Genomic DNA, 17,876 nt, shown 5'->3' on the forward strand with positions numbered 1-17,876 from the left:
GCTATCTATAGAACCACGTGGCTATATACGTAAGGCTCCCCCCCCCTCGCGCCTGGCCCTGATTTCACGCGAGGACGCAGGCACAGCACCGCGTTGCAGGTCGCCGCAGCGGTCCTGCAGTTACACGCTCTTCATCGTCTTCTGCTTCTCCGCCGAGACGACCAGGCGCTTGTCGGTCTTAAGACCTTTGCGCTTGCGCACCATATCCATGTAGCGTTTAGCAATGTTCTCACGATCGCCTTTTTCACCGAGATCCTCCAGCTCCTCTTCTGTACGTGGCACCCAGAAGGGGTCCTGATCGTACATACGGAAGCCAGCAAACACAAGCTGCGGACTCGCTGCACCTGACGTACGCTTGCGGATTTCTATAGGTTAGTAGATCCTAGCAACGTACCATCTGCAAACCCGAACGATTCGACCACAGGTAGTAGTGCACCAATCGTAAAGAACAGCGTGCCTTCTTTCATCTCTTCCGAAACGACACGTCCACGTCGCCTGGCCAACACAGCATGCACTTTGCCCTGCACGTCCGCTGATGGTAAGTTTTTAAAAAATACGTACGGGCTGCCTGAATATCACACGCATACATCGCCAACATAAGACGAGGCGACCAATCCAGCAAACCCTGACGACATGCTTCGCGCGTGCTCGAAATCAGCGTGGAGGCAAGTTGCGAGAGTTTGCCACGCACATCGCTCAGCGCAGCATCGTCTACCTGCACATCCTGCACCAAAAAGGCGAGGCCTTGCATAGGCTCACTGCACATCGGGCCGGCTTGCGTTGCCAGTTGGAAGCCAGCCTCGATCGCATCACACAACTCACGATCCAGACGCGCCTCGTCCAAGGACACCTCTGTCATGGACGCAGCCAAGTCTTCCTGCTGCGTACGCTGCTTAAGTCTGCACATGGTCAGTCAACCTATACATACGATCGTCGAAGAATCTGGTGTACATCCACCAGCATATTCGGGCCGACATGCTTCGGTCCAAACGCACAAATCTGCGGGGCTAACGACGACCATTCCGGTCCCGCCGCTTGCAGCACTTTTTCCAGCTCCTCCCAAAAGAGTCGCACAGGCACACGTCGTGCCTTTACTTCGTCTTCATCTTCGCTGTTCTCCTCGCGGCCCTGAGCGGCCCGCAAATCATCGTTTGCATTGTCGTTGCCGCCATCGTCGTCATCTTCACCCATGCGACGACCACGACGTAAGAGCCTACGCATCGTCGGAATGTTTACGACCAAGAAATCAACCACGGCCTTGGGCAAGGGCATCGCACGTACTGTAAATGTCACAGCGCCGTTCAAAGCTGTGCCTTGAATCGTACCACGTGGCGCACCAGCCTGTTTTGGCGGTGCCATATTCGCATCCTTCACACATGTCTCACGGAAAGGCACCAACGGAGGCGATGGCTGAATCGCACATTGCGCAAATCGCTCTCGCAGATCTTTCAGGCAGCGCTCCAAATGCAACTCGCCGGCGGTGAGGATCACGTGCTCACCATTGTCCTGGACCAACACTTCCACGCACGGATCCGCTTGGTTGAGGAGCTGAAGACCTTCCACAAGGCGCGGCATATCAGCTGCATTGCGTGGCTCTAACGCCACACGGACAATCGGTGTCGTGTTCCTTTGCACGCCAGCCAAGTTTACGACATGGTCCAGTGGGGCATCGCTAGGTGGATGCATCAATGTACCGTTGCGCAGCACAATACCATCCAGCCCACGAATGGCAAACACATTGCCGGCTGGTACGCGCTGCACAGCAACCAAATCACGTCCCATCATCATGTACAGGGCCTGGATCTGTGTCTCCCGCACAAACGGCGCGTTGGCTGGATGCGTAGGCGGCTGATTCGTATCGTATTTCGGCAAAACAGCCCACAATCGATCTCCCACTGCGATAGAGCCACTGTACAGCCTAGAAAACCCGAGGATGGTCTCCTCTGGATCGGAGGAGGTATCCTCCGAACTCTCTTCCACTGCCTCAGCGCCAGTCGCCGCCATAGTTTCACGTGTCACACGACCTCGCTCTCGCATTTCTTCCGCGGTCAGCTGGACGCGTTTGTTTTCCGGCATATCGTCTTTGCGTACAGCAAACATCTTGCTCACATACGCCACGGCCGTCGCATCGGTACCTGTGCGCGACTCAAACAAGTCGCGTTCCACGTCATTGTGCGGTGCCAACTCCGCATCCGAGGCGAAGAATCCAACCTCTGGGCGAATCATACGTGGTACACGCACTTTCTGGGCCTCTGCGGGGGCCGGTAGGGATCGAACAATCGCAGCAAAGGTGCATGCAGACAGAGGAAGCCATTGGCTCATAATGGCTTGCATCAGTGTGCTGGCATCTTTCGCACGCAGATCGCGCGGATGGATAGTCAAGTTGAGGGCGGCAATAATTTTATCGATCATTTCTTGTTGCCGTTCTTCCACTGTGTTTTGGTATACGCTCCATATATTGTCTAGGACAAATTGCACAAACATGGGCTTCAAGTTACGCTTCTCTTTGTCGTGCTGCTTCTGCGTGAGCACACGTTTGGACTTAGGATCCAAATAGTAGTGGCCCCATAAGAATTGGCGAATGTTCTGCTCTTTGATGCCCAGCTTCTTGGCGTACAATGTAGAGAAGCGTTCCAACCGGAAGGCCCAGTGATCAATGGCACTGGCAAAAATCACATTGCCGCGCGCAGGGTCAAAGTACAAATGCGCATCCTCATGCTCTTCGTATTCAGGCAAATCACTGTCCGCATCCGACTGGCCCTGCGCACGTCGTTCTTCTCGCAAACGTTCTTGTTCTTCGTGCCATTTTTGGTCCTGCTCCATGCGCTCAGCCGCATAAAAGCCACCGATGACAGCATTGACTTGCTCGACCAACTGGAGCAGATGATGGTGGGCTTCATTCGGCGTGAGTTTCAGCTCTGTAATTAGACGGTCCATCTTGTTGATGACCAGGATAGTACGCAGGCCATCCAGCCATGCCTGTCGAAGCACAGAGACAGTCTGTGTACATACACCTTCTACCACATCAACAATGACCAAGGCACCATCACACAAACGCGCTGCCGTAGAAACTTCCGAAGAAAAGTCGACGTGGCCAGGTGTATCGATGAGATTCAGTGTATAGTCCTCAATGCCTTCAACCGACCCATCTTCTTGAATTTTCCGTAGTTTAAATGTGAGTGACACGGCACTAGATTCCATCGTAATCCCACGTTCCTGCTCATCTTCGCGACTGTCCAAGTACCGGATTTGCCCAGCAGACCTCGAGGAGATGATGCCGTTGGCAGCTAGCAGTGAGTCTGCGTATGACGATTTTCCATGGTCAACATGTCCAATCAAGGTACAATTCCGAATGTTTTGTGACGCAAAAGCCTTGACGGGCGACATCACGGGCGGCAGGTGAGCTAGCGAGCCAACTGTCGTCAGTGCGTGACGTGCAGCTACGACGCGTGGCGTCGTTGCCAAAAAACGATGTCAGAGAATGTGCTTTGCGTACGCTTAGTCATGGTGACGAGCGGATTTTTCTTTGGTTCTCTTTTAGAAAAAAAGATGTCCCTGATTGTTGTTGTTGTATTTTCGTGCTATGGCTGATAAGCGGAAAGCGCCACCCTTGGGTGGTGGTGAGCTCATGCTCTCCAAACGTGCAAGACAGGGCCCTAGTAGCGATGGATATGCCCTCATACATCGCCAGGACCGTACAAGTAGTCTAGCTGCGCCTGTTATGGCCCTTACGGAAGCACATACTGTACGTCGCACGTTCCTACTTACTCTTCTTCCAGGCTGAGATCCTCGATGTGAAGTTTGCTCCTGACGGCTTTACTATTGCCGCTGCATCTTGTGATCGCACAATTTGTATGTATTGCTTTCTTGGGCTTTTTTGCTTACGTGCCAGCTCTCTGGGAAACATTCGGTGAGCACCGCAACATTGGTCAGCTAGCCGGCCATAAAAATGCTGTTACCTGTCTGGCATGGGTATCCGTCAGTGGTGATGACCGTCTTTTGGTATCTGGCTCGGCAGATGGCACTCTTGTGCTGTGGAAGACATCTACAGGGGAGCGTATTCGACGTCTTCGTGGTCACCGCGGCATCGTCAACAGTGTCGCATGCACGCGCTCAGGCGATGGCTGTATAGCCTCTGCCTCGGATGATGGCCGTGTGCTCTTCTGGGACTTGGAGTCCCGGTACCCGATCAGCTCCCTCGAACTTGGATACCCGGTCACTTGTGTGGAGTTTTCGGACGATGCAGCACAGCTGTTCGTCGGCGGTGTCGACAACGCCATTCATGTGATTGACTTGGCGACAAAAGAGCGTGTATATTCCCTTTTGGGACACACCAACTCTGTGACGTCTCTCTCTCTTTCTCGTACAGGCACACATCTTCTTTCTTGCGGACTTGATGATACAGTCCGGGTATGGGATGTGCGTCCGTACGCAGCACCCAAAGTGGATGCGAAAGGGAATGCGCGTCTGCACCGTACTCTACTGGGTATGGCCAGTGGCTTTGAAAACCTATTGCTGAAAGCGGCCTGGAGCCCTGACGGCGAATGTGTGGCGTGCGGTGGTGCGGATCACACGTCGAATATTTGGAACGTGGAGAAAGGAACACTTCTCTTTAAACTGCCGGGTCATCGTGGAACATGTACAGCCGTGGACTTTCATCCACGGGAACCGATCCTTGTCTCCGCATCCACCGATTGCACTATGCTACTAGGCGAATTGGATTCGGACTAGGTAGCCCTGCCGCATTCCATCTTTATTTAGTGAGCCGTCGCTGTAGCGTCACTTCTTCCCTCTCGTTACATAGTACACACCTCCATCATCATGACCCCACTTCTCAACGCGTAACGCACCGCCCATTGGATTCTCGCTTTGCAGGTTATGAGCCAGCCGTCGTCTGTCTCTGTAGAGACAGGACCGCCAGTACCTCCGCCTAAGGATAGTGTCGAGGGGGTGAAAAAGACCACATGGTACCTTCGCTTTGACCAAGTCCAAATTGTGCGTTCTTCTCACCGCCTTGGTGTCTGCTTTGATTGCTCGACCAATATCCCTAGCTTTCATCGAGCTACATACCATAAAGTCGAGCGATCATACGAGGAGCTAGCATATTTTGCCATGGCGTTGTCTATGACGGGTCCATCGGTGATTGTGCCGCCCCTGCCTTTGCCTACGCCGCTGATGTTGCATATGCCCAATGTCGAGAGTGATCGAGACGATGTCTACGAGCTGGATGAGCTTCGTATACTTGTATCGGACTGGTTTGACCGCATGTCTGATGAGATCCCATTAAAAATGCATCGTGAGATGCTACGGTTTATTGAGGCTGATTACAGCTATGAGCCTCTACCTCTCCAAGATACCTCGCCCAGTGGCCTAGTACGTCAGGCAGCGAAATCGAGCGCGTACATCAAGTCACTAGGCCATGTATGGGATGGTTCTCTTTTTTCGGACAAAGAAGAAGATAACAGCTCCTCATCCGGTATGCTTTCCTTTTTTGGGCGCAAAGCTACGACCAAGGAAACGCCGGCCGCCCTGGTGCCGCCTCTCTTGGCCAGTGCCTCCTCGATCAGTGTGCATGACCCTGACGAGGTGCTGAGTGCAGCACGGGGTGAGATTACCAAGCTGGAAAAGCAACTGAGCGCGGCTGTCAGTGCTTGTGCCCACGTTACCAAAGCACAGCAAGGCGTGCAAACGGCCATGAAGGACCTTGCTGAGAAGCTGCCTGGCTTCGCGACCATGGAAGAAGCACGTGTCATATCTAGTCGTGGGCAATTGCCTCGCACATTACGTGGTGCAGAGGCGCTGCTATCCAGTTTGGCGCAGTTGTCTGAGCAGATGGCCTATGCGGATCAAATTACGTTGGGTGATGCAATGGAGTACCAAGAACTGAATCTCAGTGTTGTGCGGCAGACTTTGCAAGCACGCACGGCCATTGTGGTGGAGCATGCCTTGGCCCAGCGGGTGATTGCAAGCAAGCGGCAAGACGCCGATCAACTTCGGTTAGCCAAGTCTATTCGCACAGACCGAGTGGATACAGCCATTGAGGAGGTTCGTGAGGCACAGCATCATGCTGGTCTCCTGGAGCAGCACTTGAAGCAAGTGACGTCATCGCTTCGCGATAGTTTACAGCGGCACAGTGTACACACACACCATGATCTGCAGCGTATGATGGAGGAGCATGCACGAGTAAGCCAGGCCCTGGACAAGCGCATCGCGCGAATTCTAGATCTATTTGATATGGAGGAAAGTGCTACGGCTGCAGAGGTGCAACGTGTCGCTATGGAGGCTGCGAAGACGCGTCGTACGATAACGCCTGCGCAGATCGCCGCTGCACGTATTGCAGGGCGGCCTGTGGAAGAACAGCCGTCTATGGAAGCGCCTGACTCTTCTACGGATGACGAGGCAGCAGCCACGACGCCAACAACGGCGGCGGCGGATCTGCCTTCCGAAGAAGTGACGACCACGGATCCCGACGCCATCACCGCAGCCGACACGGCGGCCGGCATGCCGCCGCCTATCGATGCCGTGCCTGAGCCAGTACCTGAGCCCAGCTTTGCCTCGCAATTGTTCAATCGTAGTTCGACTGGGGGGCGCTGGGGACGCCTTTCTGCATCCGACGCCGCCAAGTCGTTGGCTGGAACATTTTAGCTAGGGCGTATGTACCCCATGCATACCATGTAATGCACAGGAAATAGGTTTTGCACCTACTAGGTTGGCCCGTGCCCATCGGCCGAGCTACGGCCTTGCATCAATCCACCATGCTCGACGCCGAATTCGGAGTGTTGGGAGCAGCGCTGGGTCTGCCGGTGGACTATGCCAAGGTATGTTTAAATAGCCGCTGTACTTACACTCGCCAGCTCGCAACATGCCTGCTCGTGTCATGTATTCTGAGCCCAGTGCTGTTGCACCTGCCGTCCGCATGGATGCGGCACGTCATGAACGTGGGCGTCTCCGCCTTGTTTCTCATTGGCGTGCTAAGGCTTCACACTGGCTTCCTGCACTTGCTTGGTGCATGCCTTTTGGTGTATACCACGGTCAAGTATCGCGTGGGCGGTGCCACGTATATGCCGTGGATTGTATTTGTGACCGTGATGGTACACATGCTGTACACGTACGTATGTCCTGCGCTACTCACCTTCAGCCACTGCGTCCGCGAGCTGAACCATGTCCCGCTCACGACCGTTGAGATCTCGTCTATGCATATGGTGCTTGTGATGAATCTTTCGTCATTTGCATGGAGCTGCTACGATGGCCAGTTGCGACCGAAGAACGCTGTCTTGGACCAGCAGCAGTCGGCCGCGGCGATCACCGAGATGCCGTCGTTGCTCGAATTCCTGGGCTACTGCTTTTACTTCCCGGGTGTGCTCGTTGGCCCATCTACGCGCTTCCGTGACTACCAACGGTGGGCTAACGGTACGCTGTACCAGCCCTTGCGCCATGTACCGTCGGGCCGATGGATCGAAGCGCTGCGTGAACTGCTTGTGGCAGTGATCTCGCTTGTGCTGATGACATCGCTTGGCGGCTTTTACGACTACCTGCGCCTGCCCAACACGGCCGATGTGCTCTATTCGTGGCCATGGTGGCAGCGTATCTTGTTCCTACAAGTGTGTGGCATTGTCGCGCGCTTCCGCTACTTTGGCGTGTGGTCGCTATCGAACTCGGCCTGCATTCTCTCCGGCCTTGCGTACAATGGTATGGACTTGGCTACCAATAAGGCACGCTGGGACCGATGCAAGAACGTTTATGTGGTGCGCATCGAGACAAGTCACAACTGGAAGGAAGTGCTGGATGCGTGGAATGCCAATACCAATATTTGGCTGCGTGAAGCGGTGTACAAGCGCTTGGCCGGCAACAAGAAGCCTGGCTTTGGCAGCGTGCTGGGCACCTTTTTGGCTAGCGCCATCTGGCATGGCATTGCGCCTGGCTACTATTTGTCGTTTGTACTGGGTGCTATGTGCCAATGGCTCGCACGTCTCCTGCGCAAGTCGGTTCGTCCCATCTTTTTTGCCAACCCACGCTCGCCGGATCCCACTCTGCGTACCATGTCACAGTACTCGTTCGCGCAAATTGTCTACTCGCTCCTGTCGTCAGTGATCACGCTGACCTCAGTCAACTATGCAGCTATGCCCTTCCTGACCCTCGGGTTGTGGGAATCGATTCAAGCTTGCAGGGCCGTGTACTGGCACTATCATATCATTGTGGCCAGTGGTCTACTGGCTTTCCAACTTGGGCTTGGAAAACTGCTACGTCCCTATCACCAACGTCCTCCCCCATCCAAGAAACAACACTAAGTTAATATTTCATAGACATTTGCTCTGTCACCTGTATCGCTGCCGCGTCTTGGCGACGAACACGGCGCTGAAATAGCCATGCTCCCCACAGAATAGCCCCAATGAATACACCAGCTACCATGAAATGGGGACAATGTGATGCATGCTTGGTCCATACCTGGAGCCATTCACCGGTCCGTGGCCGTCCGACGTACTTGGCAATGGTCATGGCTTTGCACTCCGGTGAAATGTGCATGTGAATGCCATCGCACGTATGGAACTCAAGTGCGCCACGTCGATCCAGCTGCGCTAGACCGAGCCAGTCATTCAGGTAGATCTCGCTCTCCCGTAATGGCACAGGGGTCGTCTGATTCCAGCGGTGCTTATCAGGGTCCTCATAGGCGCGGAACCATGCCGACTCACTAGGCACAACCGTTTCGTCCTGATTGAATCGAACCATAACGAACTTGTTAAGCGATGCGAGATTGCGTTTGTATTGTACATTTTTGAGAGGACCTTCGTTATTGATATCGTACAAAAAGGTGTTGTGCTGCTTGTACTGCTCGAACTGTTCCACACTGCGTGTGTCACGGAAGTACTGAGCAATGACAATGGTCGACTGGACCAAGTCTGAATACACATTGGATTGCAGGGCACGGTGCACGGTCTTGCACAGCTTGTCGTCGGGACCGCATATCGGCAGGTCCGTTATGCCCATATGCTGCGATCCAAACGTAATCAAATTGCGTACCGCGGGCGTGTTGAATCGTTCCACATATCCGCGCAGGAACTGCCCACCCTGCGAGAATCCAATAGCATCAAAGCCATGGCGCAGCTCAGGAATGGCGCGTAACTGTTCATGTACCGCCTCAAGTTGTTCATTGACGTTGCCAAAAAGCGTCGCAGAGCGATCTTCCGTCTCCGTTTCCTTCAGTGCGATGATGTGCACATAGATGCCAGGGTACATCGCCTCCAGCTCTTCCTTCGCATGATTCATGTACTCTGAGTATGCTGAATCACCTAGACCATGCCACAAAACGACAGGCATAGGCGACCACATCTCGCCCAGCCACTGGGTCCATGGAAGCCATCGACGAGTCGAAGTCGAAGTCGAAGTCGTCTTCTGAGCCTCGCCACAGTGGTGATGCGGCGATGGCAGTGCTACTACTGCCATGGTTGCGATACATGCAGATAGGCTAAGTGTCAATAGCCGAACCAACGTCATGTCTATGAGAACCAATTGGTCCAAGCGTGGTGGCTACTATTGGAAGACCACCAACGCCAGCCACGACCGATGTCCTATCACGTGCCAACCCCAGGTGGCCGGTATTGCCAGTGGCCTACTTGCTGCTACCTGCCATTGCGTCATCATAGCTTTGCTGCCGGTAAGTAGACGGATTGTACATACACCAGCGTGTTGTTCGACCTCGGACCGACAGTAGTACTTGTACATCTGGTTGTACGGGGTGTAATAGCGCCCCGTACCCCAGCCGAACATGGGGCTCACGTACTTTTTGTACGTGGAGTCAAAGTCGGCTGCTTGATAAGTAGCGACTTGGACATACCTTTCATTTCCTTTCGCAGGTTCTGAAGATCAGCCGTGTAGTCTGTCAGGATCGCTGAAACGCCCCAGCTGGTGGCGCTGACCATCTCGTCTTTGCGGTTGACGGTCCACACCATAACATCTTTGTTTTCTTTGTGAGCACGCTGGATGAAGTCCTGCCCTTCACGGTTGACCAAGGAGGCAAAATGGATGGAAAATGCATCGCAATCCTTCCAGAAGTACTTGAGTGCATCTGCAGGTGAGGCACCAATGTGAGCGCGGCGCAGCGATGGCACATATTGCTTCGCAGGGGCAATGAATTTGGGGTGCCAGAGACCAAGGATCAGACGCGGTGCCAGCTCTGTCTCGTAGTGGGGGAACTTGCTTACCACCTTGTTCATGATGCTGAACAGACGCTCTGGATCGTTGTTGGGCTTGATGTCAATGTTCAGCTTCACATGCCTATTGCTCGGCTGCATAAGAAGGGAACAGAGCTGCTCAAAGGTAGGAATCTGCTGCGGAGGCTCCTTGAGTGTATGCACATGCTCCAAGCCATCCTTGCCATAGTACTGTCGCGCACTAATCAGGCCCGTGCTGTTTGTCGTACGATCCAACGTGGTGTCGTGGAACATTACAATCACGTCGTCGGCCGTGATGTGGACATCTGTATGTGAGCTTGTATGTGTACATACCGCTCTCAATACCTTCCGACCCATCCTTGATGGCCTGTGCAAACGAACGCAAGGTATTTTCAGGGAATTCGGCGGAAGCCTACTTCGTTAGAGGAAGAAAGAAGTACGTACTCCACGATGGCCCCTAAAGTATAAGTACAATCACGTATACGTACCAGCACTCGGGCATCTCACGTTGAGGACTCGACATGTGGGAGAAAGAGGTAAACGGGGCGTCCGCCGGGTTGCCGTTTGTGCCTTATGCATGTCAGAGTGGATCTGACGGTGCACAGACAATTTGGCTACCCACGTGTCTGCAGGCCCGTGCATCTGGGCTTACACGTGCGACAGGGACCAATAAAACAAAGTGGGTATACTATGTGCGGTGCCTTCCCTATGATACAGAGGATTGGTCCGTGAGCATATGATGATCACGATCGACCGTTGTAGGAATGCCCTGATAGTCGTTGGAAGGTTTGTACTGCAGAATAGAATCGATAAGCCAGAACTGCAGCATGTTCATAGCCATAGGGAAAAGTGCCATGACGAACACGACTTGGGTGGCTCGATGTGTACCAAAAAGCCCAAGAAGCCAGTTCCCAAAGGATGTGAGGAAGGGCAAAATGGAAAGAAGAAGTAAGACACATAGTTTCATGATTATCAGCGAGATGACGTACAAACCCGTCTGACGTAACCAGCGACTGGCGACGCTGGGCGTCTGCCCATGGTCCTGCGCGTCAAAGTAGTCACCAGAGACAAAGCCAGGCAAGTGCCATACATTTGTGAAAAGGTATGTCAGCTGCTTTAGTACATGGAAGATGATAACGATCCCCAGCGTGGTGTCTAACGCAATGTTGAGAAAGTACAGCGAGCATGGGTTGCCTCCGTCTTGCAGAGTGCCTACGGCGCTGAACAGTACATTCATCATATGCACAATGAGTTGGCCGGTAAGCTGCTTGGATACATCCATCATCCATACGCGCCAAGCACGTCGTGGCCGTTCTCGATAGCGTTTGTACAACAGAGAGCCAAGTACGACCACACCTAGCAAGAGCTGCGTCACAATGGACACAGGCCCAAAAAGTTTGCAATTACGTTCATCAATACGCGCCACTGATGGGGAAGGTAAGGGCAGGGGTGAGGGTGCAGCGTCCATGAGACTGACCACAATCCCCCACAATGATACGGAGTCAACCAGCGCGCGCCGTACGCAGGCGCGGCTTGGCACCGCGTCGCCCTCCACATTTGTTTGTACTTGAAAAGAGTCTTCTATGGGGTCGCAGACGCTGCGACTTGAACGTACAGCGTCTGCCAACGTTGGATTTCGTCTAGGACATCTTGCGCTTGTTGTCGCGCGAGTGCATCACTGTCCTCTTGTGAAAGGTAAGTGACGACGGGTATCATAGCATTCGCTGAGGTGGCCGATACGAGGAGCGTAGGTAGCGGCAGCGACGTGCGTTGGGACGGGGCATGGCTGATGGATGGCAGCATGCCACCACCAGGCAAGCGCAGCGCTTGCAGTGGCTGATCTACATCGAGATGACCTCGTTGTTGCTGGTCCATGTACGTGTCCATCTGGTGGCAAGACGTGCGTACCAGCAACGCGAGCAGAAGCAGCGCGGAGCGACGTAGCTGGGGTCGCTTGGGATCAGCGTCCACGCCGCTGGCTTGGTCCTTTTCCCAGAGTGTTTCAAGCACCTCATCATCGTGATCGTCATCCACAGCGTGTGAAAAGGTCTGGCCATCTTTTGTACCTGAGACATGGGCACGTACTTTCGCACGCGTACGCAATGGACGCAGTTCCGACGTCAGCTTGATTATCTCGAGGCTCATATTGACCATGGACGCTGCCGCTCCACTAGCAGCTACAGCTTCAGGTGAGATCTCCACACACGTCCCAAGTATTGATAGAAACGAACTGCGCAAGGTGGCTGAGAACAGGGGGTTGCGTATGGCCGTCAGCAAAGGCTCGACAATACGAGGGAACTCCACCACGGCCGCCTCGCCAAGATGCTGGAGCACTTGCAGCATCGCTTCGCCTATGCGCAAACGCTGATCTGTTTCGCGTTGAGATAATGTCTGTCCATACGAGATTGCATGTGCCATGCCATCCTTGGTTTTGTCGCCGCCGATATACATGGCCATAAGAGGTCCGAGTACGGACGCACGATGACTGGCGGCCATATGGGCCAAACCCTGCACAGCATTCAGGTACAGGAAACTCTCGTCGTCTTGAATGGCCTGTAAGAACAAATCAAAGATCGCAGGGAGCAAGGCCGGATCCAACTCGTCGCCATAACGTACATCATGATGTCTGGTGTCTGTGGACACCAACTGGGTAAGCAAGTGCAGGCCGTGGGCACGGACAGGCAAGATGGGATCTTGCAAGTACTGCAGGGCTTCTTGGTAGACATCCATGTACGCAGGCCGTGCGACTGCCTCTTTCTCAGGCCTAGGCGCTTGATGAGCTCGGGCGGCCAGGGCTAGTGTCACTTCCTGGCTCAAGGCGCGCGTCTCTTCGTTCTCTGCATCGCGATACGTCTCAATGCGGTCGGCAAGCACACGGAGCAAACGGGTCGAGGATACATTCAGTGTCGGATCGCGCTCAAGAAGCGAGAGCAATAATTGCAGCGCTGCATTGGTGAGTTCAGGTTCGCTCGCGTGGCTTGGCGCACAGGCCACATCGATCAGTTGCAGCAAGCGTTCCACATCGCCGTCCATCAGGGACGAGCCGAACGTATCGAAGAGGTGGAAGACCAATTGTAGGAAAAACAAGGAGCGCCGCTCCATCTCCGCATGCGAAGCGGAGGTCAAACCAGAGGCCAGTTCTGTTTGCGTTCGTCGGTACTCGTCCAGGCTCAGCAAGAGCAAGGCACTACCGAGAGGTGGGCGCTGTGCTTTCTGGAGGAGAAGGACCACGCGATGAGGGTCTACAGGCAACGCGAGCGATTGAGCCAAGTGAGGAGGCAGGGTATGCGTCTCGTCCTTGTCGGTATCGGAGGCGTGGATGCGCTGTGCCAATTGGTCCAAAGACAACGTGTGGTTCAGCATATGTGACAAAACGTCCGGCATGGAGGAAGGGCGGGCAGTGAAGTGTAGGCCTTCCGACGTGCTTTCCCAGCTGAGCGAGTCACTCAAAGCCCGTTCCAGCGCCGTGAACAACGAGGTGGACAACGCCTCTGCTTGGCCCATGCGAAGCCATGTATGCAGCACCTGCTCAACATCGTGCGCCTGCATATCTCGTGTGCGTACCGTATCTTCGACGACGGGTACGCCGTGTCGAGCCATATGGAGCGCCGTATCAAGGGACCACAATCGATGCAACATAGGCTGACAGAGGGCATGAATCCAGTCCGGCGAGGGCGGCGCTAGTGTGATCAAGGCACTTAGCCTACGCAAAGCGGAATCGATTTGTTGTGGCGTTGGTAGCGAATCTGATCCTAAGACGTCCCAAAAGCAGGTAGTCAAAACAGGACGCATGGCGTTCGCATCGTTTTCGTACATGCGCATTATGGCGAAGGCAGCAGCACGACGATGGATGCTGTGGACAGGTGTCATGCCAGGGGGCGTACTTGGATCCACGACGCTGAAAATATGCGGCACAATCGCCTCATAATAAGCACCTCGTTGCATACCGCGCGGCGGGACGGATAAGAGACGTGCAATACCATTGAGACGCTCGTACAAAGCATCGCCCTCAGTCAGCGTATCATCCACATCACCACGTAGCATATCACTGTCGTTTGCACCTAACATGCCAATCAAGAAAGACCGTACGCCTTCTGGACGTAGCAAGTGCACAGACATGAGCCGCGTCGCATGCTCACGCACAAACGCCGGAATACGTGGCTTCGCTTGGGACAGCGCGCTTGGCATGGCTACACCTCGCAAAACACTTAGCACAGTGAGTGTAGGCGATGCATCGAGCATATGATGCAGCGTCGTCTGGGCCAGCTCTGCCTTCGTATGCCCGTCGCCATAGGCTACGCGAAGAAGCACGCGAAGAATGTCCACCATGTAAATACGAACGAGAATGACAGCCACATCTGTCCGTGCCAGGTCCGTGGTAGGAAGTGCGGTAGATGCCTGCTTGGGGCCTTCAGCCAAGCACGCTGCTAACGCATCGACAACGTTCGATAGACCATCCCTAATGCCACGCCACGCAGTGTCGTCGTCAATTTCTGCTACACCATCGTGCGCGTAGGCTTGATCATATGTGTCCACAAGCGGCACAATGAGCCATGCAAAGCACACGGCTGCTAGCTTCTTGAGGATCGCCAAGTCTTTGACGCCAAAAAGAGGCGCATCAGACGTCGTCGTGTGCGTCGGCCGTTGTGCCTCTTGATGGAGAGACAGAAGGCAGGCTAGGGCATTCCACCCTGTCTCACTTTCGCATCGCTCAAGGGGCGATTTCTCAGATGCATACTCTGTTGTATAGCAAGGGATAGGTAATGCTTGTGCACGAAACTGGGAGAGACGCGCGTCGAGCAACGTTGCCATGGATGCCGGTCCAGCCCCAGACATAGGTCGCGTGAGCTTCCATTCCGCATCCCGATCCCCTGTGAGCGTGGCAGCGCCCTGTAGAAGAGTTGCGAGGCCAGGCGGCATGCCTGTCATGGGCATGCAGCTCAGGAAGCGCGTGCAAAATGAACGAGGCCGCAAGGCTACTGTGCCCTTCGAAAAAAAGGCACAATTCGCCTCCACTTAAGCCGGCGTCCCTTGCCGACTGCTCGATATGAGTGTGACATTGCACACGTCGTTGGGCGATATCAAGGTAGGTTTTGTATACACGCTTATAACAGATTGAAGTGTTTTGCGAAGCTGTACCACGCGCATCCGAAAACTTCCTAGCTCATTGTGCAGCAGGCACATTCGATCATGTGAAATGGCACAGGAATATGAAAGGTACGTGGATGTGAGCGTGACCTTACTATCAGGCTTTATGATTCAGGTAAGTCTAGGCACACTGACATATCAGACGGGTGATCCTACCGGTACTGGCAAAGGCGGGCAGTCGATCTGGGGCGAGCCGTTTGAGGACGAAATCCGAGCTACATTTAAGGTACGTTGTGCATGCACGCTATGCACTTACACCTACACAGTTTAATGCGCGTGGGATCGTTGCTATGGCCAACAGCGGGCCCAATACCAACAAATCACAGGTACGCAATGAACTCATTCACACGCTAGTTTTTCATTACCTACAGCAAGCAGCCCCACTTGGATGGCAAGTATACCATCTTTGGCAAAGTGATTGATGGGGCGGAGCTTGGGGGCACGCTGGAAGTGATGGAAAAAGTACCTGTGGATGCCAAGCACCGCCCTCTAGACGAGATCCGCATGGAAGGTGTTACGATTCATGCGAATCCCATTGCCCAAAAGGCCGCTCAGACATCCTAGTAGTACTCTTCCTTAGTGGCACGGATACCCACACATTCATATGCATTTCATAACAGTCATAGGACCGTACTATTAGTTCATCTACTCATTGAAGCGGAGGACAAAGTTTACAATGATGGCCGTGAGCAGAAGCACAGAAAGGACCGTAGGACCTGAGCATTAGCTAGCACAGACACGTATATACATACCCAGACGGTCATCGTAGGGACCGCTACCGCGGTTGCGGATCGCCTGCGCACGCCAGTGGTAGGTCACAAGGGCATAGAGCATGATCGCGACGGCTATCAAGATTAGTTCCCTGCACAGGATGAGTCCACGTACCGACCAAGCTGAACAGGGCAGCACTCACACGACCTACACGGTCACCAAAGTTAAGCAGACCCGCAGCCAGGGCCGAGAGAGTCACAGTAAAGCTGAGCCACGAGAGGACTAGAGGGGGTATTAGCGATCCTGGACGGGATCATCGGGTATAGTACGTACAGGTACGCTCGTTGGCGAAGAACACCTTAGGTTCGACACGCACAGGGAGCGCAATACGCTTGCCTGCCGTACGCTGCAAGAGAGGCTGAGTCGACATGCTACGATGGTGAAAGACAAAAGCTATTGCCAGCAAGCACTATTCCAACTCTCCCCCGACCCTCCCCCGTATAGGGGCCGGGCTGATGCACGACCCTGCACGTGTACCTCCACCTCCACGTGCCGTTACGCTTTCCATTGCACACGCTGCCGAGTGTATTGCTCGTATTGCATGGCGCGAAGGTGGTAGCGTGTCCGTAGATCGCAGTAGTGACGAACAAAGTGGGTATCCTGTATGTTAGTAAGATGTGTGTACGTACATCCATAGGTGTTGAAGTAGGTGAAGTCGCGGGTGGCAGGCCGTCTATAAAGTCGTTGACGAGTTTTTCCGTTTCATCATGCAGCTGCTGTACTGCCATATGCAAACGTACTTGCATAGCTTCGGGTGTGAAGCGCTAGGTGTGAATGTCTCATACGTCACTTACTTTTCGTGCTTCTAGCAGGGCCCTTTCCACTTCTGGCCATTGATGCTCGTACTGCTTGGCCTTCGTAAAAGCGTCCTGTGTGTCGCGCCGTAACGCCTCGAGTTCGGGGCGTAGTGCATTGTTGCGTGCTGTTTTTGTAAGTGACATGCCCATACAACGTACCTGCTGCCGCTTCTACCTGTTCGACGAGTGCTTCATGTTCTGCATTCAGTGTCTGGATGGCGGGGAGTTGATCCACTAGGGCTTCCAGCAGTTGTGCTTGTGTTTGAGACTGTTCCATGGTCTCTGGCGAGGATGCAAGTTCCTCGAGCATCTCACGTGGAAGGGCCGCGATGCTAGGATACTCCTCAGCGAGACGCTGAGCAGCCCCTGTAGGATCCATGATGGTACGCCGCTACGTTGTTGTTCCTCCGCCTCCACATAGTCGTCATGACCTCCGTGCTGGCCGTATATACGTGGTGTTGCGGTGCTGTGGCCGTGCTTGGTCTGCTTACGTCTGTGGGTATGTATACATGGTCTAACTGTAGCATGGAGCCTCATTCATCTAAGCCAATGGATTGAAGCCTACCCACTGCGGGCGCGGTGGATTGGCGTACGATATGCGCAAGTGCAGCTGGGTCTTGTTCTTCTCATGTACGTGTGTGGCCACCTGCCACTACCAGCAGCTGTGCTTTGTGCTAGCTTGGGTGTGTATGGACTTATATGTATGTGGCCCGCTACATGGCCATCTCAATCCCGCCCACCTATCGTGGCACGCGCGGTATGGGGGGTCGGTGTACCACTCGCCGCGCATGCCTCTTTGACCTCTCATTATGGCGGTGTTCAGCATGCATGGATTGCGCATGCGCATGGCTTTGCCCAGGAGGCACCTTCCCTCCCCTATGCCCAGGCGCATGAGGTGGTTGCTCTCATCGCGGGTCTTGTCTGGGCTTTGCCTGTCTATCAATTTGTGAGCGAAACGACCCAGACATGGTCGTTGCCTACACGTACTTAA

General features: G+C 54.1%; 12 protein-coding genes across 12 annotated transcripts; 5 read left to right on the plus strand and 7 right to left on the minus strand.

Moving 5' to 3' along the window:
- Positions 1-120: 120 nt before the first annotated feature.
- Malapachy_2640 (translation elongation factor 2) lies at positions 121-3,387 on the minus strand (the record flags this gene model as incomplete). Its single annotated transcript, XM_018137128.1, has 4 exons — positions 121-365; positions 395-532; positions 562-899; positions 929-3,387. 4 exons carry the CDS (start codon positions 3,385-3,387, stop codon positions 121-123), a joined length of 3,180 nt encoding a protein of 1,059 aa, XP_017993361.1.
- Positions 3,388-3,583: 196 nt separating this feature from the next.
- Positions 3,584-4,731, plus strand: Malapachy_2633 (u5 snrnp complex subunit; the record flags this gene model as incomplete). Its single annotated transcript, XM_018137121.1, has 3 exons — positions 3,584-3,745; positions 3,780-3,852; positions 3,893-4,731. The coding sequence occupies 3 exons, from the start codon at positions 3,584-3,586 to the stop codon at positions 4,729-4,731; spliced, it is 1,074 nt and encodes a 357-aa protein (XP_017993186.1).
- Positions 4,732-4,878: 147 nt separating this feature from the next.
- On the plus strand, positions 4,879-6,645 carry Malapachy_2657 (hypothetical protein; the record flags this gene model as incomplete). The annotated part of the gene is made up of 1 exon (XM_018137145.1): positions 4,879-6,645. The coding sequence occupies one exon, from the start codon at positions 4,879-4,881 to the stop codon at positions 6,643-6,645; it is 1,767 nt and encodes a 588-aa protein (XP_017992857.1).
- Positions 6,646-6,755: 110 nt separating this feature from the next.
- Malapachy_2658 (endoplasmic reticulum protein) lies at positions 6,756-8,288 on the plus strand (the record flags this gene model as incomplete). Its single annotated transcript, XM_018137146.1, has 3 exons — positions 6,756-6,818; positions 6,855-7,108; positions 7,139-8,288. 3 exons carry the CDS (start codon positions 6,756-6,758, stop codon positions 8,286-8,288), a joined length of 1,467 nt encoding a protein of 488 aa, XP_017992866.1.
- Position 8,289: 1 nt separating this feature from the next.
- Positions 8,290-9,441, minus strand: Malapachy_2674 (palmitoyl-protein thioesterase 1; the record flags this gene model as incomplete). The annotated part of the gene is made up of 1 exon (XM_018137162.1): positions 8,290-9,441. One exon carries the CDS (start codon positions 9,439-9,441, stop codon positions 8,290-8,292), a length of 1,152 nt encoding a protein of 383 aa, XP_017992954.1.
- Positions 9,442-9,635: 194 nt separating this feature from the next.
- On the minus strand, positions 9,636-10,692 carry Malapachy_2653 (plc-like phosphodiesterase; the record flags this gene model as incomplete). Its single annotated transcript, XM_018137141.1, has 6 exons — positions 9,636-9,641; positions 9,676-9,803; positions 9,833-10,474; positions 10,503-10,581; positions 10,614-10,626; positions 10,658-10,692. The coding sequence occupies 6 exons, from the start codon at positions 10,690-10,692 to the stop codon at positions 9,636-9,638; spliced, it is 903 nt and encodes a 300-aa protein (XP_017992861.1).
- A 183-nt stretch (positions 10,693-10,875) lies between these two features.
- Malapachy_2652 (hypothetical protein) lies at positions 10,876-11,637 on the minus strand (the record flags this gene model as incomplete). The annotated part of the gene is made up of 1 exon (XM_018137140.1): positions 10,876-11,637. The coding sequence occupies one exon, from the start codon at positions 11,635-11,637 to the stop codon at positions 10,876-10,878; it is 762 nt and encodes a 253-aa protein (XP_017992860.1).
- Positions 11,638-11,750: 113 nt separating this feature from the next.
- Positions 11,751-15,104, minus strand: Malapachy_2667 (protein required for cell viability; the record flags this gene model as incomplete). Its single annotated transcript, XM_018137155.1, has 1 exon — positions 11,751-15,104. One exon carries the CDS (start codon positions 15,102-15,104, stop codon positions 11,751-11,753), a length of 3,354 nt encoding a protein of 1,117 aa, XP_017993029.1.
- A 112-nt stretch (positions 15,105-15,216) lies between these two features.
- Malapachy_2630 (peptidyl-prolyl cis-trans isomerase-like 3) lies at positions 15,217-15,881 on the plus strand (the record flags this gene model as incomplete). Its single annotated transcript, XM_018137118.1, has 5 exons — positions 15,217-15,255; positions 15,284-15,386; positions 15,419-15,543; positions 15,584-15,643; positions 15,672-15,881. The coding sequence occupies 5 exons, from the start codon at positions 15,217-15,219 to the stop codon at positions 15,879-15,881; spliced, it is 537 nt and encodes a 178-aa protein (XP_017993183.1).
- An 81-nt stretch (positions 15,882-15,962) lies between these two features.
- On the minus strand, positions 15,963-16,458 carry Malapachy_2648 (vacuolar transporter chaperone 1; the record flags this gene model as incomplete). The annotated part of the gene is made up of 4 exons (XM_018137136.1): positions 15,963-16,033; positions 16,070-16,162; positions 16,203-16,310; positions 16,362-16,458. The coding sequence occupies 4 exons, from the start codon at positions 16,456-16,458 to the stop codon at positions 15,963-15,965; spliced, it is 369 nt and encodes a 122-aa protein (XP_017992918.1).
- Positions 16,459-16,583: 125 nt separating this feature from the next.
- Positions 16,584-17,264, minus strand: Malapachy_2679 (hypothetical protein; the record flags this gene model as incomplete). The annotated part of the gene is made up of 4 exons (XM_018137167.1): positions 16,584-16,688; positions 16,718-16,852; positions 16,883-17,010; positions 17,045-17,264. 4 exons carry the CDS (start codon positions 17,262-17,264, stop codon positions 16,584-16,586), a joined length of 588 nt encoding a protein of 195 aa, XP_017992959.1.
- A 47-nt stretch (positions 17,265-17,311) lies between these two features.
- Malapachy_2665 (hypothetical protein) lies at positions 17,312-17,876 on the plus strand (the record flags this gene model as incomplete). The annotated part of the gene is made up of 2 exons (XM_018137153.1): positions 17,312-17,384; positions 17,410-17,876. The coding sequence occupies 2 exons, from the start codon at positions 17,312-17,314 to the stop codon at positions 17,874-17,876; spliced, it is 540 nt and encodes a 179-aa protein (XP_017993031.1).

The sequence above is a fragment of the Malassezia pachydermatis genome, assembly GCF_001278385.1.
Source record: "Malassezia pachydermatis strain CBS 1879 chromosome Unknown scaffold2, whole genome shotgun sequence".
In the NCBI taxonomy this organism is placed as follows: Eukaryota; Fungi; Basidiomycota; class Malasseziomycetes; order Malasseziales; family Malasseziaceae; genus Malassezia; species Malassezia pachydermatis.